The following is a 24,425-nucleotide window of genomic DNA, read 5'->3' on the forward strand; positions in this document are numbered from 1 at the left end:
AGGATTCAGTGACGTCTCCCTGAGCACCCCGGAGATTATTGGTTGAAACAACATCTAGTGTCGTAAGATCCCTGTTCAGGTTAATTGAGTTTACACCTTGTTCCAGATTAAAGAGCAAACACAATGGGTTGTGGTCGCTCTCCAATCTCGGAATCACTTGCATATCTACCACTTTATGCCAGTCTCTAACATCTATGAGGATGTAATCTATCCTGCTACTTGACCTCGAATTGTCGAAGGTGTGCTTACCCTGTGGGTCAGAAGAGGTGCGGCCATTTACTGCCCTCAATCCCCTGGACAGACATAGGCTCTTAACCTGTATTGCCACTTCTGTCCACTTTTTTACCAGCGGGAGATCTAATTGGGGGATTCCCCATTTGGTATCTTCCTCTTGGGCCAGATCATTATCCTCACATCCTAGTGGTTCGAATGTTGTATTCAGGTCTCCCCCCACCAGGATAGTGTACTGCGTAGGTAGAATCTCTAGGTCGTTATCTAATGCACCTATCACATCGGAGGCTGTACCCCCTTGGGTTCCCCTGGCATAGATGTTGTATAAGGCCAGGTTATGGCCATCAGCCCAGGTGAGCACTAGAGGGAGTAGGTCACGATTGTTAATATGACTCTGTTTGATGGTACATTGTAAGGATTGACGTATTCAAATGATTAGACCCCCAGAAGGCCGCCCCTTAGTGTTCTTTTTCGCAGGTACATAGAAATTTAAGAAGCCCTGGCGAAAAACTGATGCCACTGCCCATGTTTCCTGCAACATGATAACATCATAACGGTCAATGAACTCGCACCATTCGGGAGTTTCTAGTTTGAGGTGGATTCCCGCTATGTTCCATGAAATGAATTTAATGCTACCTTTCAACTCAGTGTTCCCCTCTTGTAAAGGTATGCCCTGATTAAGGGGAAGCAAGACGGATAAAGAAGTACTTTCCTCATTGCTTACAATGGTATGGGTGGTTGGAGGGGTGTACTCAACTATACTAGGAGTATGTTCTCTATGGTCGGGTGTCTTACCCTCACTACAATTTGTTTCTAGGTTCTTTATAATACCATTGTTTCCGTAGTTGACCTCTACAGCCATAACCTTTCCTAAGCTCCTCCATTCTTCCAGTCAATCACATTCACTTAGACCCGAAAGGGCCGAGAACCTATTTTCCGTCAAGATGCCCCAGTTATTTCTATTACCAAGGGTTTTGGCTTTTCTTAGTACAGGGTTCCACTTGGTTTTCAACATTGTTGGATTGAAGGTGTTGCCTTTTTTTGTATAAAAGAAATCCAACGTTAGTGGCACTATTTCAGTTGATCTATGCTGAGGGGGGTATATATTAGCTAGAATATTTGGCAGAACTTCTGGGTCGGAAAGATGTAGCACCACACAATCCCCCTTAAATTTTTTGGTACCACCCCCCGATCCATTCAACTCTTCTAGCTTTAACTACTTCCTGTGCCAATTGATCCCTGCCTCCCGGATTAAAAGCCATGTTCCTTGATAACCAATGGAGTGATTTATTTATCAAAGAAGGAATGTTCTCTATTTGCCCTGTTTCCAGTTGGGGGACGTTTGCTAGGACCAATATTAATGGAGAAGCCTCCACAATTAATTCAACGGGCCCCTTCACTAGATTGTCATCTTCTTTTCTGTCTCTATAACTCGGCCCTGCAGAGTCCCCTTTATTAATATCTGGATCTGAGTCTCTCAAGTCCCCCCTCCCTGGAGCTATACTCCCCATGGTGTTCAAGGGAGTATTTGCAAATAGATCTGACCTAGGGACAATTTGGGTACATTTTGATTCGACTCTAGGTGTTTTTGGCAGAGGGGTTTTCGTTTTTTCTTCTAATGATTTTTGCAGGAGAACCCCAGCCTGTTCACCTCTTCTGTAAGCTGGTCTATTTTACTTAGGAGCGGTTTGGTTATAGTTTTGATCTTATTATCTACGGCATTCAGCAACTCCTTGAATTGATCTTCATCCAAGTGAACCTTCCCTCCTAAGTTACTCCTTGTATCATCTCCACTATTTTCCTGCGGGGAAGCGTCGGGCGCTTTTTACTTGAACGGAGGCCGCCCCGTTTGGATATATTCTTCTCCCCCCCCTTTGTTACTCTCGGAGCAGGGATCGGTGTAGGGGCCTCCTCTTCTAGAGAAATAATTTCTTTGTCTTGTATGCTCTCAGGAGCTGGTTCGGAGATGGCTACTAGGAGCTGAGTCAATGGGTTGTTATCTGGGGTCTGGAACACCTCATTGCTAACGTCAAGAGCGGGAGTAGATAAAGGCGTGTTATCGATAAGCAAGTCTGGCGAGTAACTCAATCCCAGGGATGATCTCCTGTCGTGGTTGATTTTGGCAACTTTCTGAACCATATAATTGTCTATGGTATTAATGGGGACTGTTGATTTAGTTTTAGACATTTTAATAAGCAACTTTTCCAAGTAGCGACTATGCGGGTCCGTGAGGTGTCAGTTCAAGGTGGTATCCCAGACTCATACAATTATTTTTGGGAGATTATGACTTACTTGGGAGTTTTGCACAGCGGTCTGGGCCCTGCCCCTGTCTCTTCCTGCCGTAGAGGGCCCGCCCTTTGGCCGGGCTTCGCCCCGGGCGTCCCGCGAGGCGGGGGTGTCAGGGAATTTATTGCGCCTTCTGGCGCTTGCTCCCCGCGTCTGTCGTCAGCAGCTACGCGCCGCCGCGAGGCCTGCCGGGTGTTGTAGTCTCTGGAGCGGTGGTGCGGTGTTTGTAGGCTTCGTGACTCTTGGCGGTGGCGGCTGGTACCTCCTGGCAGCTTTCCGTGACTCTCGGCGGTGGCGGCGGTAAGTAGGTCTCCCTTCTAGGATAGTGAGTACAGCACTTTTTCTATTTCCATTTCATGGGGGGTGCCAGCACCCTAAAGCACCCCTTCACATACCTTAAAACAAATTCTCTGTCAGTGCCAGATGTACATACTGCCTACCCCTCAATCTCTCTTCACTATCCAGAGGTACACAGGGCATCATAAACAGCTGAACATGCTTTGGGTGGAATATCAGGTTTTACAACTAGGGGGTTATGAGGGTGAAACATGCTGCAGCTCTGGGATGCTTGCACCGCAGGAAGAGGGCAATGAGAGGAGGCTTCTTCTTTTGGTAGAGGTATTGGCACTTCACCCGGAGAACTATAAAACAGTGTTTAGAGTAAGTTGCAGCTTTTCTTTGTACACCTGTCTGTGGGCTCTGCCCCTGCATTGCCTTGGGAGTGTTAAGTGCCCGCCTTCTCTACGCCATCCACTCTCTCCTTTTTACATAGCTTTTCTCCTTTCCGTTGGGCCAGTGACAGTCAACAGCAGTTGTAGGCAGCCCATAAATGCTGGGCTTTGTTTCACTTGAAGTATTCTTCTCAAAGGTTAGTTTGTTACCATACATTGCACTCTATGTACATATATATTTTTTTGACAATCCATTTTATTGAGTTTTGGATGTAACCACAAACGGCACCATTCAGAGCTACATTGTACATTGTCAGAGTAGGGAGAAAAACACATCACAGTGACATCAAGGCTACACAAGGAAATCAATAATAGCGTATCCACGTGTATCTGAAGAGCGGACCGCTCCATCTCAGTCGTCGATTACCCTGACCCATTTGCCCTACATGCGGCAACATTTCTCAGGATACCACCTGGCTACATATAGAGGCCGCTCTTGTGCAGCGCACCAATCCACCCCCCTGCACCAGCACCCTAGAGTGGATGGGGCAGTGTCCAGCCAGTGAGCAGCAATGTCCCTCTTGGCATCTCACAACGCTTTATTGAGGAAGAGCTTCTCAGCCATGGAGCCGTCCAATCCGTTGGTGATGCCCAGCAGAACACGTATGGGATCAAGAGGCACCTCCTAGCCCAGGACCCCTGTCAGATCTTGTGTTAAAGATTCCCAATTCTCCTGTATCGCAGTACACAACCACACCATATGGTAGAAATCAGGGTGGGAACAGTGGGGGCAGTGGGCGTCAGGCCGAAGCCCAGCGCGGTGGAAACGCAGGGGTGTAAGATAGGCGGTGTGCAGAAAATAGACTTGGACCAGGCGGAGCCTCGCCGATACTGCAATCGTCCTAGGGGCCACCAGGGCGTCCCTCCAGAGCCCCAAGCCAGCCCTCCCATTTCTCTCGAAGTAGGGAAAACGAGTTAGGGGTATTGTTGGTGAGTGAGCGGTAGATCCGAGAGACTCCACCCTTCCCCAAATCACCTGTCAGAACTTGCGCCTCGGGCGGGCTATATACGTATGTTATAATGTTATGTTATGTTATAAAGACTTTTATAACGCGCTCTATTACTAACAAGTATCCTGGCGCGGCAAGAGAAATGGCGAGCAGGGCAAGATTGTCAAGATGGAGAAGATAGTTACAAAATTTTGTTAAACAGATGGGTTTTCAGACCTTTCTTAAAGGCGCAATGGACTGGGCCGCTCTGAGACACAGAGGGAGAGCATTCAGGCCCTAGCGGCCCCGACAGAAATGGACTGGCCTCCTAATCTGGCGTACTTAAATCTAGGCATAATAATTTTGCATTGATTGGCCGATCGAAGGGAACGATTCGGAACGTAGAGAGCAAATCGTTTCCTCAGGTACACAGGTCCGAGCTGATGGATAGCTCGGAAGGAGAGAACCATTGTTTTAAACACAATCCGGTGAGCCACTGGAAGCCAATGAAGGCTGTGTATATTAAGGCGAACGCTGGACCACCTGGGCAGTTGAACAGGAGGCGCGCAGCCGCATTTTGAATTACCTGAAGCCGTTGGATCAGATAAGCAGGTAAACCGCTAAACAAGGCATTCGCATAATCAAGCCTGGAAAGAATTAGAGCACGTGACACCGTCTCTTTGGCCTCTCTCGGAAGAAGTGGAAAGAACCTACGTAGGGCTTTGAGGGTGCCAAAACACACCAGTACGTTTTCTGATATGGTCCTCAAACTTCAGATCACTCCCGAACCACCCCTAAGTTCTTAGCCGGGCCACCCATAGAATTGGGACAAGGCAGGTCAGGCGGCCATAGGAGGTCTCTAAAGTTGTCGGGAAAGGAACCATAACAAGCATTTGCAATGCAATAGGTCTCGCAGCATTAAAGTTTGAGTTATTGGCATTGTGTATGACAATGCGTTACATACATTTTTTAGCAAACTTTGAATTTGTGAGCAGTGAGAGTGTGTGTGCAAGAGTATGCGGTTGCTCACAGCTGTTATTATTCACGCAGCTTGCACAGTCTGCTGGGCGGTCGGGTGATCGGACCACCCATCCTACTATGACAGCATCTTCATATGCATCCGTCTACCTCAAAACAATGACTGCTGGCAATAGCGATAAGTGGCTGGATACCAATACTGACGTAACAGTACATTGTCTTCGGTTCCTCTTTGAGAATGATCGGGTACCCATACCTATGTGAAGGAGATCTCAAATGCTCTGCCTTGGGCATCCTAAGATTTTGGCGACCCAGTTCGTTTGACTTCATGGTTGAGCTACTTTTTTGTCTAGGCTTCATATGATTCCGCTGCTTGTCTTCACAGGAGAGGGCTGATCTCGCTGATTTCTGTGCTCTGCCGTTGCGTATTTACCTGCTTCTGTAGTGAGTAGGGTGAAGAATGGTGTGCACATGGCAGGGTCAGCACTGCGGTGGCATTTAGGCAAAGGAACTAACGATTGTGATGCGGCCAGAATAATTACCAGTGACTGAGATTAATGCAAGTATTCCATCCATCAGGAGCTAGGCGGGTGGGGGCGGGGGGGGGGGGGGCACCATCACATGGGGCGACACCGGCAGTCTAACATGCTAGACAAACTCATTCAAATCGTGGTAAAACTAAGGAGTATCGCTTGTCAATTATTCCAATAAAACATAAATGTATTTCACAGTCGGGGATACTTCGGTACACAATTCAGGGTTATAGTCGCTTCCACAACGATTGCTTCACTGTACGATTGGTATGAGTCTGTGCACTTCTAGTCCATCCTCGTTCTGAACTTAACGCCCTTTTAAGAGGAGAACCAGCATGGAGGTGGACGCAAGATTCGTGTCCAAGCGGCACCCGTCAGTGGATTATGCGGCAGGAGCGTTCTCGCTTGCGATAGGTGACTTTGGAACGGCGGAGCAGAAACTTCAGTGTTTCAAGGTGTTGTGCGCACCTTCTCTGCCGAGCAGAAAATGTGCAGTGCTGCACGTTACCGAGACGCTGATAGGTGCGCCAGCATTTTGGCAGGTAAAGGAACTGTGAAGCCACCAGAGATAGTGACCTGCACAAAGTCATACAATTTGTTCACATAGAGGAGGCACGATTCTTACTCGGGTCTCCGGGTTCACTTAAGTTCCAAGGGCAAAAACCGAAACAGTGCTACAGAGTCAATTGGGGGTAACACTGAAAATACGTATGCTCAGGCATAATGCAGCTAATTACGATTTTTCAATGTGGATTTTATAAAAACCAAGTTCTACCCCAGCGTCATCTCGCATTTTTAAACAGATGAGTGTTACCTACCGGAATTTGTTTTATCGACTGTAGAAGGATAAAAGACAAAGTGTACCGCCGGGGTGAAATCTGTGAACAGGTGAATTGGTTTTTGAGTCATATTCCGCATAGTTGGGTTGAAACGATGCACCCGGCACCTTGCAATGAACATCAAAATAAGGGCGACATAAAATGGTGAAAAAAAGTGACGATAACTGAGGGGGCATATAGATGTGCGCAATATGACAAATCAGAAATTCGCTGACCGTAGCATTCAGGAATACTGGGTTAGTTCCTAAGAAGACAAGGGGCAGCCGCAGCACGCACGTACACATACATGGCAATAGTATCTCCAGGAAGTAGCTAAAGAAACTTTCGTAGGCAAACATGTTCCTATCTCACCTTCTTCCGCGTAAAATCTCGCCTTTTCCAATATCGCTTAAAGGGCAAATAGAATGTTTGTTTCTGTTGCAAATGCGGTCTCTTGGAGGGAGTGAATAGCGTTGTAAAATGTATGAGATGCTAGCAGACATGCCAAAATTGACTAGGACAGGGACGTGGGAGATTTAAAACAAGACGTGCGCGTGCAGTCATGAAAACGAAACCTAGCGTGGGGGCAGGACTTCCGTCTTGTGCGCGAAGCAGCGCCCACGGAATGCCTGGCCCGAGGAGCAGTGGTGACGCGGGGCTCCCATGCCCGAGGGAGAGCCACGCGGAGGCTACAGAACACCGGATTGGCAGTAAGTGGGACTGTATTCGGGAGCGGGAGCGGGGGCGCTCTTGTGTGTATGTGTGCACGCTTGTGTTTGTGTATGTGTGCGACGGCGGTGGTGTCTCTGTATGCGTGCGTGTGTGTGCGCTCGTGTGTGTGTGTCTCTGTGTGTGCACATGCGTGTGTGGTGTTGGAGCTTCCCAGGAGACAGCAGCTGGCCACAGCGAGCGCGTTCGCACGCGCGTGGCCTGCGCCGATCGCCTTTTGCGAGATGCGCGCGGCCAGGTGCTGTCTCCTGGGAAGCAGACCCAGCGACAATAGATCTCTGGCGAGACAGCGCTTACGCGCTGTTCAACGCCACGAGACCTAATAAAAAACCTCGGACTTGTCTTCATTGCACTTAAGCTGGGCAAGTGCTAACCAGCGAAAGACAGAGGAGAGGCAGAGCCGAACCGCCGATGTATCCAAGTTACCCTTGGACCAGGTAAACAGAAGTTGGGTGTCATCGCGTAGGCCAATATTTTAGCCCCCAACTGTTCAGCCAGGTAAATCAAAGGAGTCAGGTAGACATTAAAAAGCAAGGGGCTAAGAGTGGACCCCTGTGGGACACCAGTAGTGAGTTTCCTAGGCAGAGAAGCGTGAGGGGGACCTGTTGCGTCCTATTATCCAGAAATGACGATAGCCAGTCAAGTGCTAATCCAGAAATGCCAATGGCCGCCAATCTGGTGAGGAGCAGGTCGTGGGGAACCGTATCAAAGGCGGCAGAGAGGTCTAGTAAAATCAGAACCGCTCTGCCACCTCCATCTAGGCACTCCCGAATTGCCTCAGACACCTCAACCAAAGCTGTTTCGGTGCTATAGGCGGCTCGGAACTCTGATTGTACCGGGTGCAGAGCCTGGGAAGACTCAATAAACTGATCCAACTGGCGGAAGGCAATTTTCTCACAGACTTTAGCCAAAGCCGGCAGCAGTGAATTAGGCCGGTAGCTGGATGGAACAGCAGGAGCCAGCCCAGCCTTTTTTAAAAGCGGGAGAAGTTTGGCTTGCTTCCAGCATAGCGGGACAGTAGCTGAAGAGAAAGAGAGGTTAACAATCTGGGTAACCTCGCTACATACTGTATCAGCCACCCCGCCAAGTACCCTGGCAGGGCAGGTATCCGTGGGGGACCCTGATTTCAAAGCCTCAAATACTCTCCGGATGACTGGCTCAGTAGAAGGGGAGAAAGTAGCAAACTGCTCAACTGGCTTGGGCATGGAGAGATAAGGTAGTGCTGGTGAGGACTTGAAACTGTCACGGGCAGCAAACAAGTCCTCTTGGATTTTAGCAATTTTATCTACAAAAAAAGAGGAGAGCTCTTCACACCAGTGAGCAGATGAGGGCAGCACCGGTCGGGCAGCACATGGCGAAAGGAAGCTCTGAACAATGGGAAAAATGTCCTTGCTATTATGGTTAGCCTTTTCAATTCTCCCAGCATAGTAGCTGCTCTTGGCTGCTCTAATCGCCGCATAATAATCCTTTTGTGCGGCTCGCAGATCACTTTTTGCCGCAGGAAGGTAAGCTTGTCTCCACACCCGTTCGAGTTTCTTACATCCAAGTTTCATTTCCCGTGGGGTGTGGGAAAACCAAGGTTTAGAGGGGGAGGACTGCATCCTACGGATGCAACCCTGGTTTATAGAGGCAGCTGACCCCTGTTCCACCCAGGTGTTAAAAACACTGAACGCCTCCTCAATCTCCGAGGTCAGTATAGGACGGTCTCGGGATAAGGATTCAGTCAGGGACACTAGATTGATCTTCTGGGAATGCACGAGTGGGGGAGTACCTCCACCCCCGCTGCTTTTTCCAAAGGCCAAGAGAACCTGATCAGCTCATGGTCCGACCATGTGACACTCTCGGGGCAGGTCATCACAATATCAAAATTAGAGCAGACCAGGTCTAAGAGGTGGCCACCCACATGCGTTGGAGCTTCGACCCATTGTTTGAGATGGGCCATGGATAAGGCTTCACCTAAGTGACTAGATGCACAAGAGTTCAACACATCCACATGAATGTTGAAATCCCCTAGGAGCAGAAACTTTGAAAATCTCAGAGCACGTGCTACTAAAACCTCCTCCAATGCTTCAATAAAATGTCCAACATTAACCGGAGGTTGATATACCAAAGTGCCTCCCAGAGTAAAATGTGGATTGAGCACCAGAGAAAATTTGAGCAACTCCGCATCCTCCAGCTCTCCCTGGGGTTCGCAAGAGAAGACCCATTTGTCCCTATAAATCATAGCGACTCCACCCACTCTACCAAGCGGGCGGTCTGCCCTCGTGATCTTGAAGCCACGCGGGATAGCTAGCTCCACCACCGGGGCACAAGTTTTATTTAACCAGGTCTCCGTGATAAAAAAAAGATCGAGTTGATCCTCCGCCAGGATTTCGAAGACGTCAGTGGCATGCTTCACAAGGGACCTGGCGTTTATTAACCCCGCTCTAATCAGCATAGGGTCAGCGCTTACTTGTTCCAAACAGCAAAGCGTAGGGTGAAAGTGAAAGTTACACGCCGAGCACACCCGAGTAGGCAATCAGCCACCCTCCCGGGGATATCTTCACATCTAGGAACATTAAGTGCGATGAGATCCGCACGTGAGTACCATAATCTGGTGGGCTGTTGCATATGGTGTCGACAGGCAGGGGGTCTGACACTAGGGACATCCGGAGCACGGACGGGCACAGACGGGCCCTCCATTGGCGCGACCGCTGCGCGACCGAGAGAGCATCTCTATTTATTACTCAAGCCCCTCCCCCAGCTAGACCGCTAACTCCGGTCCCGCAGGGGTCCGGGACTCACAGAAGATGGCGCCCGACCCTGCCCTCCACAACAATCGGCACCAAGAAGCCGGGGTGGAACAGGGCACAGTGCACAGTGAGTTAAAAACGAGGTACAATTAATAACAAGGCTACACAGCACAATATTAAAACAGATTGTTTTTTAAAAAATGCTGAAACAGCGGGGTAAATGTTCAAGCAGAGGAGAGTCCCTCGCAATCTGCTCGCCTTCCAAAAACGATGTTTCAAGGCGCTGCCACCACCCTGAGCAATCGCCCGGGCCCCCGTACTCGAAATCTATTTATTACTCAAGCCCCTCCCCCAGCTAGACAGCTAACTCCGGTCCCGCAGGGGTCCGGTACTCACAGAAGATGGTGCCCGACCCTGCCCTCCACAACAATCGGCACCAAGAAGCCGTGGTGGAACAGGGCACAGGGAAACAGGCTAACAGTGCACCGTGAGTTAAAAACGAGGTACAATTAATAACAAGGATACACAGCACAATATTAAAACAGATTGTTTTTAAAAAAAATGCTGAAACAGCGGGGTAAAAGGTCAAGCAGAGGAGAGTCCCTCGCAATCTGCTCGCCTTCCAAAAACGATGTTTGTTATGCATTTAACAATACTTCATGCATTGTTTTTTCAACTCATTGTCTGAATGCTAGACACTCATATACTCATGAGAATTATCTTGCACATGAGGCACTGGGGTTTATAATGTTAGAATGAAGTAAACAAAATATAGCAAACCATGTTCACTTTGTCTACCCCATGTGAGGTGGGCTTATTGCACATCTGTCAAGTCACTCACGTTTGACGAGTTGCCCTCTTTTTTTAGTTATATTCACTCATCATAATGAGGTCACACGCTTTTCAAACCTATATCATACTCTAAAAAGTTCTCATTCTCCATTCACATTAATAGAGCCCCCTCTTCAGTGGCTAACTTCACCTACATTTTTAAGTCATGAGGTTGACCGAGATGCTATTGGTGCCATCTACCATTGGTATAGTCCACAATATATGTCCTTATTTCTTTGTTATAGCGAAACTCTTCATTGTTGATATTCCAAGTGAGACTTCTTTTGGAAGTAGGTTTTTGTGCTGGGTAAGCACTTCAGACATGCTGTTGCTGCTTTAAGAGTGAAAAGAGTGAAAAGCAGCAATTTCTAAAACTTATCTAATTGTATATACTTGATTGCTATGTTCTACAGGCACTCAGTCATACATAAATCACATTAATATCACACATCTGCAATTATAACATCACACATAACCAAACTGGAAATGTGGCAGCTATGATAATTGTCAGATCGGGACTTCAAATCGTTTATCCTGACAGGATCTGGCTGCCAGTGGACTTGGCTTTCGTCTGGACAGTGGAGGAATAGGACAGTTAAACAATACATGAGAGCTCCATAGCCAGGTGACTGCTATCTGAAGCACTAGATGTTAGTGATTCACATAGGTAAAGATTGCTGGTGGGTGCCAAAAGAAATACACATATGGCTGCTGTTGTGAGCCACATTGTCCACAATCTAGCAGAATAAACACAAACCATTTATTTCACTCCTTGAAAAGCAACCCTTTTTAATGTGACTAAAACAAGCTAAGCAAGCCATCTGTTGTTGATGGACCTAATCATATGATTGGGGCTGGGCCACACCTATAATTTGGTGAACCTAGCATCCTTGCTTTCATACCTTCTTTTTCATTCATACAGTTGCATGCTGAATTTCCTTAGCCCCATGCTGAATTTCCTTAGCCCCAGTTTAGGATCAGCAAGTTAAGACATCAAGACAGCTGGCAAGTGAGCTTTTGTAGCAAAACCAATGGGCACCTTAGCCATCCTCTGAATTACCAGGGCTCAACTGCCAAACCTTGTTATGCCCACTCACTACATTTTATGCAGATAAAACAGCACACTAACAGACAGGGATGCCACGGTAAGGCTAAGGCATTCACTACCCTCTGAAAATAAAGTGTAAGAAATTGGATTATTGTTTTGGGTTGATAACGACAAACCTCAAGGAATAATTCCAGTCCCAGTTTTGGTGAATCGCCAAAGTTAATAAATTTACCTGAGCTCAACCCCCTGGTAGCTAAGGCGCAGAGCATGCAGGCGTAACTTAGGTAATGTGTACCATATTTATGCAGTACCAAAACAGTAATAATGTCAAAATGCAAAACAATAAGAATCCCTAACTAAATAAAAAAAATGGAGTGCATGCCAGATACACCAACAAGGTTCGTCCTGGTCAAAGATTTTACCTTCTAAATTAGTCTTTTGAATTCCAATCTCCCACATGAGTAAACTTCTAAAGTCTCACAGGACCTCAGGTAAGGCTCTTAGAGGCCCACAGGTTATTAAGCAAAGGCCAGCAGCAGAGTCCAGTCCAGGCATCCTCACCTACAGACCTCCAGGACTTTGCCTCAGTATTTGCAAAGCCAACCCCAAATTCATTGCTCACTCGCCATTGACTCCAAAGACTACATCTTCCTTGGAGACCTACATTTTCACCTCAACGTCACCAACACTGCCAACTTCCTCCAAAGCACAAACAACATCGACCTCAACCAACTAGTCACCAACCCCACACACACCGCAGGACACCCACTCTACCCCATCTTCACGGCTAGCGACAGTCAAGTACAGCCATGTCACGAGTTCACCTAGACAGACCATGCCATCGTCAACCTCACCATCACAGGCTCCCACCACCACTAAACCGCCCAGCAACCCACATCTCAGCTGGAACAAAGTGTAAGAGAGCCAGTAGATTGACTCCATCAACACCTCCTACCGTGACACCGCAGCCAACCTAGAACAGGCTGTCAAGAACATTCACGCCTGGATCACAGATTGCGCAGACACAGTCGCCCCGTCAAGCCCACCAAACTCAAGAGATCCTCCAAACAGGACAGTTGGCACACCACGCAACTGAGAACCACAAAATGCAACTGTAAGCTACTGGAGCAGAAATGGTTCACCAGCAAGGAACTAGCAGACCGAGCCACATTCAAGACCGCCCTCAACCAATAACACCAACTCCTGAAGGAGACCGACAAAAAGGAGTTCCCTGGCCGACCACATCAAAGCCAGTTCTAAACACAGCAAAGAGCTCTTCAACATCGCCCGAGAGTTCTCCAACCCCTCAGCCACCAAAAACATCATCACCATATCCCAGGAACTCTAACACCCGGGCGGACGTCTTCCATGTCAATAGTCATCATCTACAAAACCCACTGCCGCCGACATCCTCAGCCTCCTCGCTCCCACAGATGCAAATCCCAACCGCCTAGGAGTAGCTGACCACTCAAAACATTACAATCATCATGAACTCTTGTCTACTCATAAGCACCCATGAACCCCTGTCTCCACCAAATCTTCAACCTCGGACGCAAGATGATTAGCCAGGAACTCACCTAGGAGTACCCAAGACCCCTATCCCTACAACATCTTCAACCTCAAGAGCAAGATGAACAGCAACGAGCTCACAGCCATCTTTTACACATCCCCGCCATGGCCACCTTCCCCGAAAAACGGAAACACACAGAAGCCAAATCCCTTTTCAAGAAGCCGTCCGCCAACCCCAACAAACTCATTAACTACCGCCTCATCTCTCTGCTCCCCTTGTGTACTCGAAAAGGCCATCAACCGCCAACTCATGGAACACCTGGAGAACAACGATCTTCTGGACAACTCCCAATCCAAATTCCACACCAATCACAGGACCGGACCCGCCGTGAACGCTGCCACAGGTGACAACGGAACCCTCCTTGACTGGGGAGAAATGGGGCCCTGATCCTCCCCGACCTCTTAGCAGCGTTCAACAATGTATTCCACCACACTCTTATCAAGAGGCTTCACCACATTGGAATCCAAGGAGACGCCCGCTAAAAGATTGCCTCCTTCCTCCCCAAAAGAATCCAGAGAATCCGCCTACCACCTTTCACCTCGAAACCTAAGAACTTAATCTGCGGCGTTCCTCAATGCTTTTCCCTCAGCCCTACACTGTTCAACACGTACATGAGTCCCATGGCCAACATTGTCAGAACCTATGGACTAAACATCATATCCTATGCTGATGACACACAGCTCATCTTCTCGCTATCAAATGACCACTCCAGGACGATGGTACCCTTCCGCAGGTGCATGACGAGCTTCGCCGACTGGATGAAAGACAACTTCCAAACACTCAATACAGACAAAACAGAAGTACTGATCTTCAGGAACAACACCCCCCTGTGGAACGACGCTTGGTGGCCATCTGAAGTAAGACCCTCGCCCAATTCGCTGGACAATCCCCGCAACTTTGATATCATCCTTGACAGCAGGCTCACCATAAAAAGACAAATCATTGCAGTCTCCTACCCTTGCTTCTTCTGCTCTGTAAGATCTTCAAACAGCTGCCCATCAATACCAGATGAAATGTCACTCAAACCCTAGTTCCCAGCTGGCTTGGCTACGGCTACACACTCTACGTAGGAATTACCTCCCATCTCCCGAAGAGACTGCAGACCATACAGAATTCAGCGGCCAGCCTCATCCTAGACCTCCCAAAGCAAAGACACTGCCCACATCACCCCCGCCTCAAGAAGCTCCACTGGCTTTCCATTAAGAAGAGATGTCAATTCAAGATGCTGATCCACACCTACAGAGCCTTTCACAACCAAGTACCAGCATACATCAACCACTTCCTGAACTTCCACCAACCCTCCAGACACCTGCGCCACCTCCTTCTCCACCGCTCCCACCCCTGCATCCGCCGAAGCAACAGTACAGGATGCTCCTTCTCCGACTTAACTGCGAAGTCTTAGAACAACCTCCCCATTCAGCTCCGGACTTCATCCTTTCTGTTGGAGTTCAGGACAGGACTCTAGACCTGGCTGTTCAACTGAACCTTCCCGGAGCAGCCGGGTTCTCAGCACCTGGATACCCCCACGGGTGATTAGCTGTGCTTTATAAGTACTCTTTGAGATTCATTTGCCACTGGTCAGCTGGGTACTTCCAGGCAAATGCCTCTTAAAGCTTGTTGTCTCCTTGTAGCCACACAGGAGGTCGGCCAACTGACTCTGGGAGTCAACTTTTTTTGTCCTGGGTACAAGGAGCAGGTCCATTCCTCTAAGGCTACTACTCGGTCATAAACAGCAGGTGCAATCTTCTGATCTTCCGCTGGTCCAGAGAGTTTTCTGAAGAGGGTATCTGGAGTTGCCATATTTTTGCCTGGCTCATGACCCCTTCCTAACTAACGAGGTAAAAGTTCAGTAGTACCTGTTTACCTTACTACAAATAGAAACAGGAGTGTGTCGGGGCATTTTCAAGATGGCAAAAGTATTCTACCAATCTAAACGTGGGCTTTGAGGGCTGTGTGTGTGGTGAGTATACTATGGTAATCCTAATGTCCTCACACATCTAATAAAATCCAGTTTGGGGCAGGTACTGTAACCAGAGACAAATATTGAAAATAATTGTTTAATTATTTTTCTAGCTAGTCTTTTCCAGAGTTAGCAGTATTCTTTTTTTAATATCACTTCCAGTGTTTTGCTATGCCCAGTCAGCCTTCCTACAGTGAAAATACCTTTGGGTGCTAGCCACTGTAAAGACCTATTAACATTACATTTCTACATGTCCTGCAATTTTAAATCCCATGCACCTTCCCTTTTGGGCTACAAGACCTACATAGGGGTGAATTATTAATATTTCAAATGGAGGTTTTCACCTGTCAAAAGGGTTTATTTTGACAGTTCAAATTGCAGTTTTTACTCTGCTATAGTCTACTACAGCGATAGGCCTGAAGCCATGTTTGCAGTGCACCTGGAGTGGATGGCACAATAAGTGCTGCAGTCCACTAGTGGCATTTAATTTTAAGGCTCTGGGTAAACCTTGTACCATTTTCTAGGAACTTATGGGCAAGTTAAATAAACCAATTAAGAGTTTGGAAATTCAACCGTAGTTTGGGTGTGGGGGTTCAGGCTCTGGGGTGATCACGCAGAAAAGGTGGATTTCCTTTATGAATTAATTCCAATCACACAAAAACTGGAGAAAAAAATAATCGAGCTGGTAGACATTCCAAAGCAAAGATTTTTAAAAGAATTATTAAGTTTAAAAGCAATATCCGCAAGGATTCTTAAGTCCTAACTGCTACGTCTCTCTGCGTCACTTATGTCTATCTTTTAACATCCTATTCTCCTACCCGTTAATTCTAGATGTAACTGCTGACTTGGGCATGTGTAGCATTCAACAGTCCACCATTATGGGTACAAGCAGATCAGGTTATCTTTTATTTAGTGCACATACTCCTGGAATGGTTTGATATGACCTTCATCAGTTCTTATTTGTAAAAGAGTAAGTGCCTGGACCCAAAGTTTTGGTCAGAAGCCGAAGGCCAGCAGTATATGGCACATCGACTTACAGTGTAAATGTAAATTGATACTTGTATAGCGCACTACTCACCCGCAAGGGTCTCAAGGCGCTTGTACGAATACCGCTGTGGAACCCAACCTGGCTTTCCCTGTGAGGCGTCCACTCTTGGGCACCCCCAAGGTGGAGGCCAGGCATCCTTAGCGTTGTGGGGGCCTTTGTGTCAGAAATGTTCGAACTCTGAATTTATATCAGTGAACATAATAAAGGACAGTTGACCTTCTCTTGATCATTCCTGCAGCACATCTGATATAAGGGAACGCACACGTTGATACCGGGTGATCCCCTCCGGCTAATGCATGTTAGCTGATTGACACCACACAACGATTGTGACCTGCTCGTTGTACATATCATTGGTTCGGTGAGCCACATACTGTTGCCTCATCAAACATGCAAACCGCCATTTCAATCGAATCCCCGACTTCAGATAACTATATAGAGCATGACAAACTCGTCCATCATCACTTGACGACGCATCATATATGGGTATTCTACAACTCCCACAATTCACCATATAGGTAATTGAGCAATTGGGTTCGAGCCTCCGATTTTTTTCAAACACATAGGCGCCACAAATCCAGGGAGCTGCCCTATAATACTCCGGGCACATGTTTCCAAAAAATGGTGATTCAGTCGAATTAATTCACCCTGTTTGGAGCACTCAAAGTTAAGATATTTAAAGCGTCTAATTCTCCGCTCTTACTACGACTCCCAGGATCCTCGCGGACCCGGAAGCACTGTACAGCGAGGACGCCAGGCAGAGGCAACGAAATCCTGCTCCGCGCTGAGGCGATTGATTCCAGGTAAGAATCGCTATTCGGCAAACCCAAGCACACACTGGGGATCTCGATAACGGACACACCGCAGTCCCGGCTTTGACAGCACTTTCCTGTCCCCTTTTTTAGAACCACCGGCGACGATCGTCATCCCGAACACATAGATTGGTTCTCCGTTCCCAAGGTGAGATACCCCCGCCCAGCGCACTTGTTGCTCATGTTCCATCTCTACCGTGTACACTTATCGGCTGCATTATACCAACAGATTGACAGTACCTGCCAGGCGGACTCGGCAACTAGACGTGGATTCAGATTCTTTTCAAGCATGTAAGCATAATTGAGAGGTGTTTGCTTGTGTGTGTCCCTAAACTAGACATGGTGTAGGAAGTAATGGTTTGATATGTTTCTTATAATAGATGGTTGATTTCCCGGACACGCCCACATTTCTTCTGGTCTCCGATCCACTGAGAGGTGAGAGGCTTTAGCTGGCAGTAGAAAAAGGCAGTGTAGCAGTTTAATTGAATAGCATACCAATAAGTTTCTCCCCCTTTCTTTTACAGACCCCTGTCCTGATGAGAACTCATTACTGTTTTGAGTTCGAAACGCGTAGACTTGTATAAGCCTAAACTGAAAAATCAAAACTGTTTTAAAAAAAAACTCTCGAACAATCCTGATAAAATACGAATGTTTTTGGCTTTATTGTAATCTAAGTGATTACTTTGTTGAAATAATTTACATTGTTTCTTGTTGATGTGTTTGTATATATAATGTTTATAGTGTGGTGTGAAAGTTGCATGACTGATGGTGTGTGATTTGTGTTGTCTAAAGTTTTCTAATCTCTCTTTTTGTAAAAAAATTGTTTATTTTGAATATATGCCATTTGTTGTTCATGTTGTACATAAGGTCTTAAATAATGAACTTAAAAAATCTGATGTTTTTGAGAAAAAAAGGAATAAATAAATCCAATTTCAAATTAAATAAATACACGACACCCTGTGGTCAATATAAACATTTGTTTCAATTCCTATGTTTAACCAAAAATAAGACAGGAAAAGTCATTGGCAGCACGTGCATCTTCGGTTTATTGTTGTGCAGATTAAGCAAGCTATTGCCCAGAGTTGCAGAGTGGGACTCCATGATTAGAATAGGCACCGAGGCGAGAATTATCAGGTCTGTCGAATTTTGAGCCCAAGACCCGCTGAGGCGGGGAATTTAACCCTGGTCCCGGGCTAGACCTCTGCATCAGGGTCTGCCGCTCTAATCATTGAGCCACACTTCTCCAGCAGTATGAATAACGAGGGAGACAAATACTAAGGCTGTGTAGTCTTGATTCTGCTTTATGCCTCCTTCATCCTATACCGGACACTCCCTTCACCTCTGTCTCAACTTTGCAGGTTCCTGTTCATTCCTGCTTTCTCTCTTCATCGTGTTTTTATTTCCGGTTCTCTTTCTCCTCCATTTCCTTTTGTGTGTTTTTCTCTCTCTTGCTCTAGATCAAAGGTCAATTATGAAAAAAAAAATACGTGACAGTCCCCAAAAATGAATTCCAGCGGGCCCACCAGCCACCACCGGCTCAAATTAAGCTCTGCTTTGGCTGAACCGCACTCTAGGAATAAATTGACACTTCCTTTCACCCTTCTTACAGTTATAAAAAACCTTGGCCTGAGTGTGTAGTTTTTTCAAAATTTGCTAAATCTATTCAATGAAAAAAATTATGAGAACCACGAAACACAAAAAAGTTATGCCTTTGTTAAAAAAGGAAACACATTGCAGAAGAGGCAAAACAATACTAATTGCCAGGTTTACGTATGCTTGAAACAAACTGTCAAGGTGTGCACACCCTCAAGATCAGAAGCTGATCAGTATCTCCTGCAAGCTGTCTGCACAATTAGAACATAATGCATTAAAGATGAAATACATTTTGTGCTTCTTATAAAATACTGACAAGCCAAAAAGTGCTGGTCTTCTTGGTTTATTCCAATTACAAAAGCAGAAAGTAACCTTATCGTCAATCCTCGAAGGTCTCCAATAATCCCCCCTCTCTCTCTAGAGCCCTAATTTAATTTCGGTGCTGCTTTACTTCCCTTTCTGAAAGAACCTAGTGTTGGGTATAGTAAAGTTCTTGCATGTCACTCCCCTTCAATCTTTTGATATTCGCACTGTCTCTCCTGTCACTACCACTTCTGGAGACTCCTCTCACTTGTCACCGACCCTTTCACTCCTGTTACTGCTCTTCTATCACCTTTCATTACCCTTCTTGCTCACGCTGTCGTTCCAGTCTTTTTACTACCCCTTCCCTGTCACTGTTGTTTCTTAATATTGATGCCTCTTCTCTAATTACCTGTGTATAGCCTACCATCTTACTTTTATGCTGTGGCCAGTTTCTCTTCTCGCTGCACCTACCTACTGGCTTTTGTCACTGTTATTGCATATAATCTACCATCACTTCTCTCTCCTGGACGTTAACAGTAAAGCACATATTCAAGAACGCAATCATATTTTTAATTTTACCACCACTCTTGTGATATTGCTGCAGAAATCAGATTGTTGATGAGATCGGAACTTTAGCAATTTATGCATTGGTGTTAGGAGATCATGCTGAGAATCTTTTTCTGAAGTTTACCGATCACAGGTATTTTAAAAGGACTAAATTTAAAACAGTGATGGCTGCACATAAGATCTGGACGGCATTCGCGAAAAAATTCAGCCTAGGTAGATATAATGCATATACCAGATTGAGTAACAATCCCAATCACCCTGGTGATATATTTTCAGATGCTGTGTTTTCAGAATGGGGGAATCCTGGGATAAGCAAAATGGGTGACATGATGGGATTGCACGGGGGGATGCAGTTTAATGGCATCCAGGCAATATTTGGTTTAGATTCAACCCATTTTTTCAAATTTTTGCAAATTAGGAGTTTTAGGTTGACAAAAAGGGGAGGGCCGGCGGGATTTGGGACGAACCCTATCTTGGAGGTCCTACAGGACGGCACAGACTGTACAATTAAAAGATTTTATTCTGAATTAATAGAGCACCAAGCAGATGATCTGGAAAAGTATGAAGATAAATGGGCGCAGAAGTTGGATACAGAAAAGGAATTTTTCCGTAGGTCATTGGAATTAGGACAGAAACTTCTGTGTTCAGCACCACTCCAGGCACAACACTATAAGACATTGTACTTTCTGTATCATACGCCCTCTAGGATAGCACAATGGGGAGGGGTAGCCGGTATCACATGCCCAAGGTGTGATAGCTCTGAGGTGGACTTAGTCCATATGTTTGTTACTTGTACCCATTTAAAAACTACTCGGGATGAAATTGAGGTATTTCTGAAGAGGTCATTAAGGATAGAGATTACCCTAACATCAGCAGTGGTAATGCTTGGAATAGATGATAATGGTAGCCAGAACCAGTATGGATATCTTATTTTTGTGGCTATGGCTGTCCTGAGGCTGTGTATTGCTACGGCTTGGTTGGACCGTTTACCACCAACATTCCACCAATGGCTAGCTAAACTATTAGCTACTTACAATTTCGAGAAAGCAATATATGCAAGGAGGGGTAGAATAGGCAAGAAACTAAGATTGGAGATATGGGAGCCTATACAAAGGTGGAAGGAGAGATTTAGGTAGGGTGTATTGTAGGATTTATTTTATCTAACTGTGCTTATCCTGTTTTCCCTTGTACTGTCTATTTCATTGGTATATTTATGTATTGTATGTTTTGCCATATTCTTGCATTTCATTTCTTCATTTCTGAATGTATTTATGTGCCCTGTATAACAAAAAGGGGGGGGGGGAGAACCCGAATAAAAATATTGGAAAAAAAAGAAAGATATCAGATTGTTGAATACACATTCGTAACTGTCATAGCAACTGAACTATGAAAGTCACATGCTCTACCCCTTAACATAATAATCCACTGAACCATTTGAAACATTTGAAATGCAAAGTACCTTAAAATTATGGGGGGTGGAATTGCATGTTGTTTCAAGGTGCCACTTTTTTTGGTGGTCACTTCCCAGTTTTTCATGTTTTTGAGACTTGCCTCTGGTAATCTTAAACTCCTAGCACAGGGATACTGCAGAAATACACCCATGATATGGAATGGCACTGGTGGCCTGCTGCACATGTTGTGCCATTCTCTCCAGTTCCTGTGAAAATATGGCTTCAGGCTACTCTGTGTAGACCTGTTAAAGTTACCGTTTGACAGGTAGCAAACCTGATTTTAAATATTAAATAAGCCACCCCATAGCTCACCTGGCTAAGGGAGGCATATGTGTGGCATTAGAAATGGCTTGCTCCCCAGTGACTAGGCCCAAAATTAAATTGTTACTGGTCAAGCTGTAGCTTACACATAGGAAACGTTAAAGTATTGATTATACACTTTAATCTATAACATTTGACCTGCACCAGCTACAGACTTCATTCAAAGACTTATATTTAGCAAAAATACAAATTAATTGTAAAGTTAGTTTTGTGTAAAATATATGGGAATTGTAACATTTAGAAAGGTATCTTTACCCTGCCCGAAGCTGCTGGAAGCTAATTTGCATTAGCTCTCTGGCTTGTATTATGATTGAGTTAGGTGTGATACTCCAGCCCTTTTTTGTCAGTGAATAGCTAGCGGCCTGCATCCTGACCCTGACACTGACAGCTGCCAGTGGCCTCTGTTAGTTGCTTACCTTTTGGGCACAGCTGGCCCTTATGTGGTGACAGAAGCCTGACCTAGGAGGTATGATTCATAACTTCACATTATTGGCCTTGATGGTCCTGTTCACTTGCTTGGAGGCCTTTGGGTAGGCTAGACTTGGATCTGTCCAAGGTAGGGTCTGCAGAGAGGGGGTTCTCTAGGGAACAGGTTAGTGCCTGGGGCAGAGTTAAACAGAGTGACAGTACTGTCAAAGGCAGAATTTGAGGATTGGCCGAAAATTGTTGAGGTGGTCCATTTCCCTACAGGATACAGACTTCCCAGTGGAGCAAAGACCTGGCACTGACCCCACCACTACATATGGTCTTTCCAGGTTTTTCCATTTATGATAACTGCCAGGGGGTTGGCTATTTGCCCTCATCTTTAGTTAGGAGGGGAGCCATGTTGCAGGTTGACCCCTTAGGGTGGTCTCCCCCAGTTTTTTATTTGTTTTGTAATTTTGAACCCTAATCCTGGGACACTACTATCCAGTGCCCAGTGTTTGTGCACTGACCCCAAATATGTTGAAAATGACTTAAAACCTGTTTGGCACATTTAACTTTCTATGAAATCCTAACACTAGGATACTGCAGATATGTTATGTTATGTTATTTTTATTTATACAGCGCACAGCTGCCCCAGCAAAGGGGTGTCCTGGCGCTCTGAGAAGGTAAGCACAACACAACACAACATCACTAAAAGAAAGGGGACAATCAGGATTAGACAAACAGAACAGTTTTAATGGCTCGCCTAAACTGAAGTAGGTCAATGATTGCCCGAATCTCAGTCGGAAGAGAGTTCCACCACTTCGCAGCCAACACTCGGAACGATCGGCCACCAATCCTACTCAGCCTGAAACGCGGGACCACCGTCAAGTTCTGGCCCAGAGATCTCAAAGTGCGCGCTGGGACATAGGGGGTCAGAAGGTTCGCCAGAATTTGTGGGGACAAGCCCTTGAGGATTTTAAATGCAAGGCAGAGCACCTTGAATGTAATCCTCTGGCTTACAGGAAGCCAGTGAAGCGAATGCAGCGTTTTCGAGACCGGACATCGCCTGGGCAGACAGACCACAGCTCTAGCTGCCGCATTTTGTACTCGCTGCAGTCGAGTGAGTTCGGCCTGATTCATCCCCGCCAAAAGCGAGCTGGCATAGTCCAGCCATGACAGGACTGATGCCTGAACCACCAGTTGTCTGGTGGGGGCATCGAAGAATTTAAGTATAGGCCTGAGTCCTCTAATTATACCATAGCAAGAGGCAGCCACCCTCTTGGTGTGGCAGGTAAAACTGAGTGCCGGATCAAACCAGACTCCGAGATTTTTTATCTCCGATACTGGAGAAGAGGTAATGCCTAGTTCAGGAGGCCACCAGTTGTCATTCCATAGCCCCATCTGTTTTCCGACCACCATGACCTCTGTTTTCTTAGTATTTAATTGGAGACAGTTAAAATTCATCCAATTAGCCACCGCCCGTACACCGTCACGGAACCTGAGGGCCTCCACATCAGAGTCCCCACTCAACGTGACCGCCAGCTGCGTGTCGTCGGCATACGAGACCATCGTAAGGCCCCAATGCTTGACGACAGCAGCCAGCGGTCTAACGTAGAGATTGAATAGAGTGGGACCCGAAGATGACCCCTGTGGGACCCCCAGAGCCAACGGGTGAGATTTAGACTTGCCGGGAGGAATAGCAACCTGGAACGATCTATCCGTAAGTTCAAGTTCAAAACAACTTTATTTCGATTCATGACGAATCATAAAAAGCACATTGACAAAAATACATAATTAAGGGGTGCAGTTACATCGGGTTACAATCGCAGTTAAAATAGAGCAATTAAAATATGTACAAAATTTTTAAAAAAGCAGCAGTTTTTCAATGATTCCATAGGGTGTTGTCAAGACTTTTAAATTATCAATTTCCAGAACGTTTTTTAAGGCGGAAAGCAGCTACCAAAAAGTTAGCGACACTAAACATATTTAGTGGTGAGTCTAACTTTTTTAAGTAAAATAGGGCAGGCTTAATTTGGACGAACCCCTTGTTCTTAAGCAATGGGACAATATACTTTTTCCTGGGCAGATCATATATACCACAGAAGAACATAAAATGAGCAGTGTCCTGGAGAGAAAAACCGTCACATTTGCAGGCCGCTAAGTCCTCTGGCTTGGCCCATACCTTAGAGTCATTTAACAGAAAGTGAATCTGGTTAAGTCTTAGTTTGGTTAATAACCAGCGATGTAATGGAATGGACACTACTGTTAAATAAGGTTCAATGGCCGGTGTAGTTTTAGAAATGTAGTGCTCCCTCACTGTTGGTTTCGCAAGCTCACAGCTCTCCCGCTCCATTTCTCTCACTTTAGAAAAAGACGATTTGAACCATTCCAGGTCATTCTATCCGTAAGAAAAGACCGAAACCAGCACAGAGCAGACCCCTTGACTCCCACTTCCTCGAGGCGCTGGAGCAAGATCCCATGCGAGACCGTGTCGAACGCGGCACTCAGATCTAATAGCAGGAGTGCCGCAGTCCGACCAGCATCCAGCA

The 24,425-nt window shown here is 46.2% G+C and overlaps 1 protein-coding gene across 8 annotated transcripts in view; it reads left to right on the forward strand.

Moving 5' to 3' along the window:
* The window catches only part of ANAPC11 (anaphase promoting complex subunit 11), a 73,508-nt gene that overhangs the window by 6,133 nt on the left and 42,950 nt on the right, over nucleotides 1-24,425 (forward strand). For 2 of the 8 annotated variants that reach the window (XM_086931161.1, XM_086931168.1), the window contains 2 exons: nucleotides 17,137-17,224; nucleotides 17,327-17,381. The exons of 4 other annotated variants lie outside the window; for them this stretch is intronic. In XM_086931161.1, the coding sequence (XP_086787287.1) occupies nucleotides 17,137-17,224; nucleotides 17,327-17,381 (143 nt within the window). Of the gene's footprint in view, nucleotides 1-17,136; nucleotides 17,225-17,326; nucleotides 17,382-17,462; nucleotides 17,525-17,613; nucleotides 17,669-24,425 lie in introns of those variants that run through there. 2 more of the 8 variants (XM_086931164.1, XM_086931165.1) reach the window with 2 other exon arrangements.

The sequence above is a fragment of the Lissotriton vulgaris genome, chromosome 7 (genome assembly GCF_964263255.1).
Source record: "Lissotriton vulgaris chromosome 7, aLisVul1.2, whole genome shotgun sequence".
Taxonomy (NCBI): Eukaryota; Metazoa; Chordata; class Amphibia; order Caudata; family Salamandridae; genus Lissotriton; species Lissotriton vulgaris.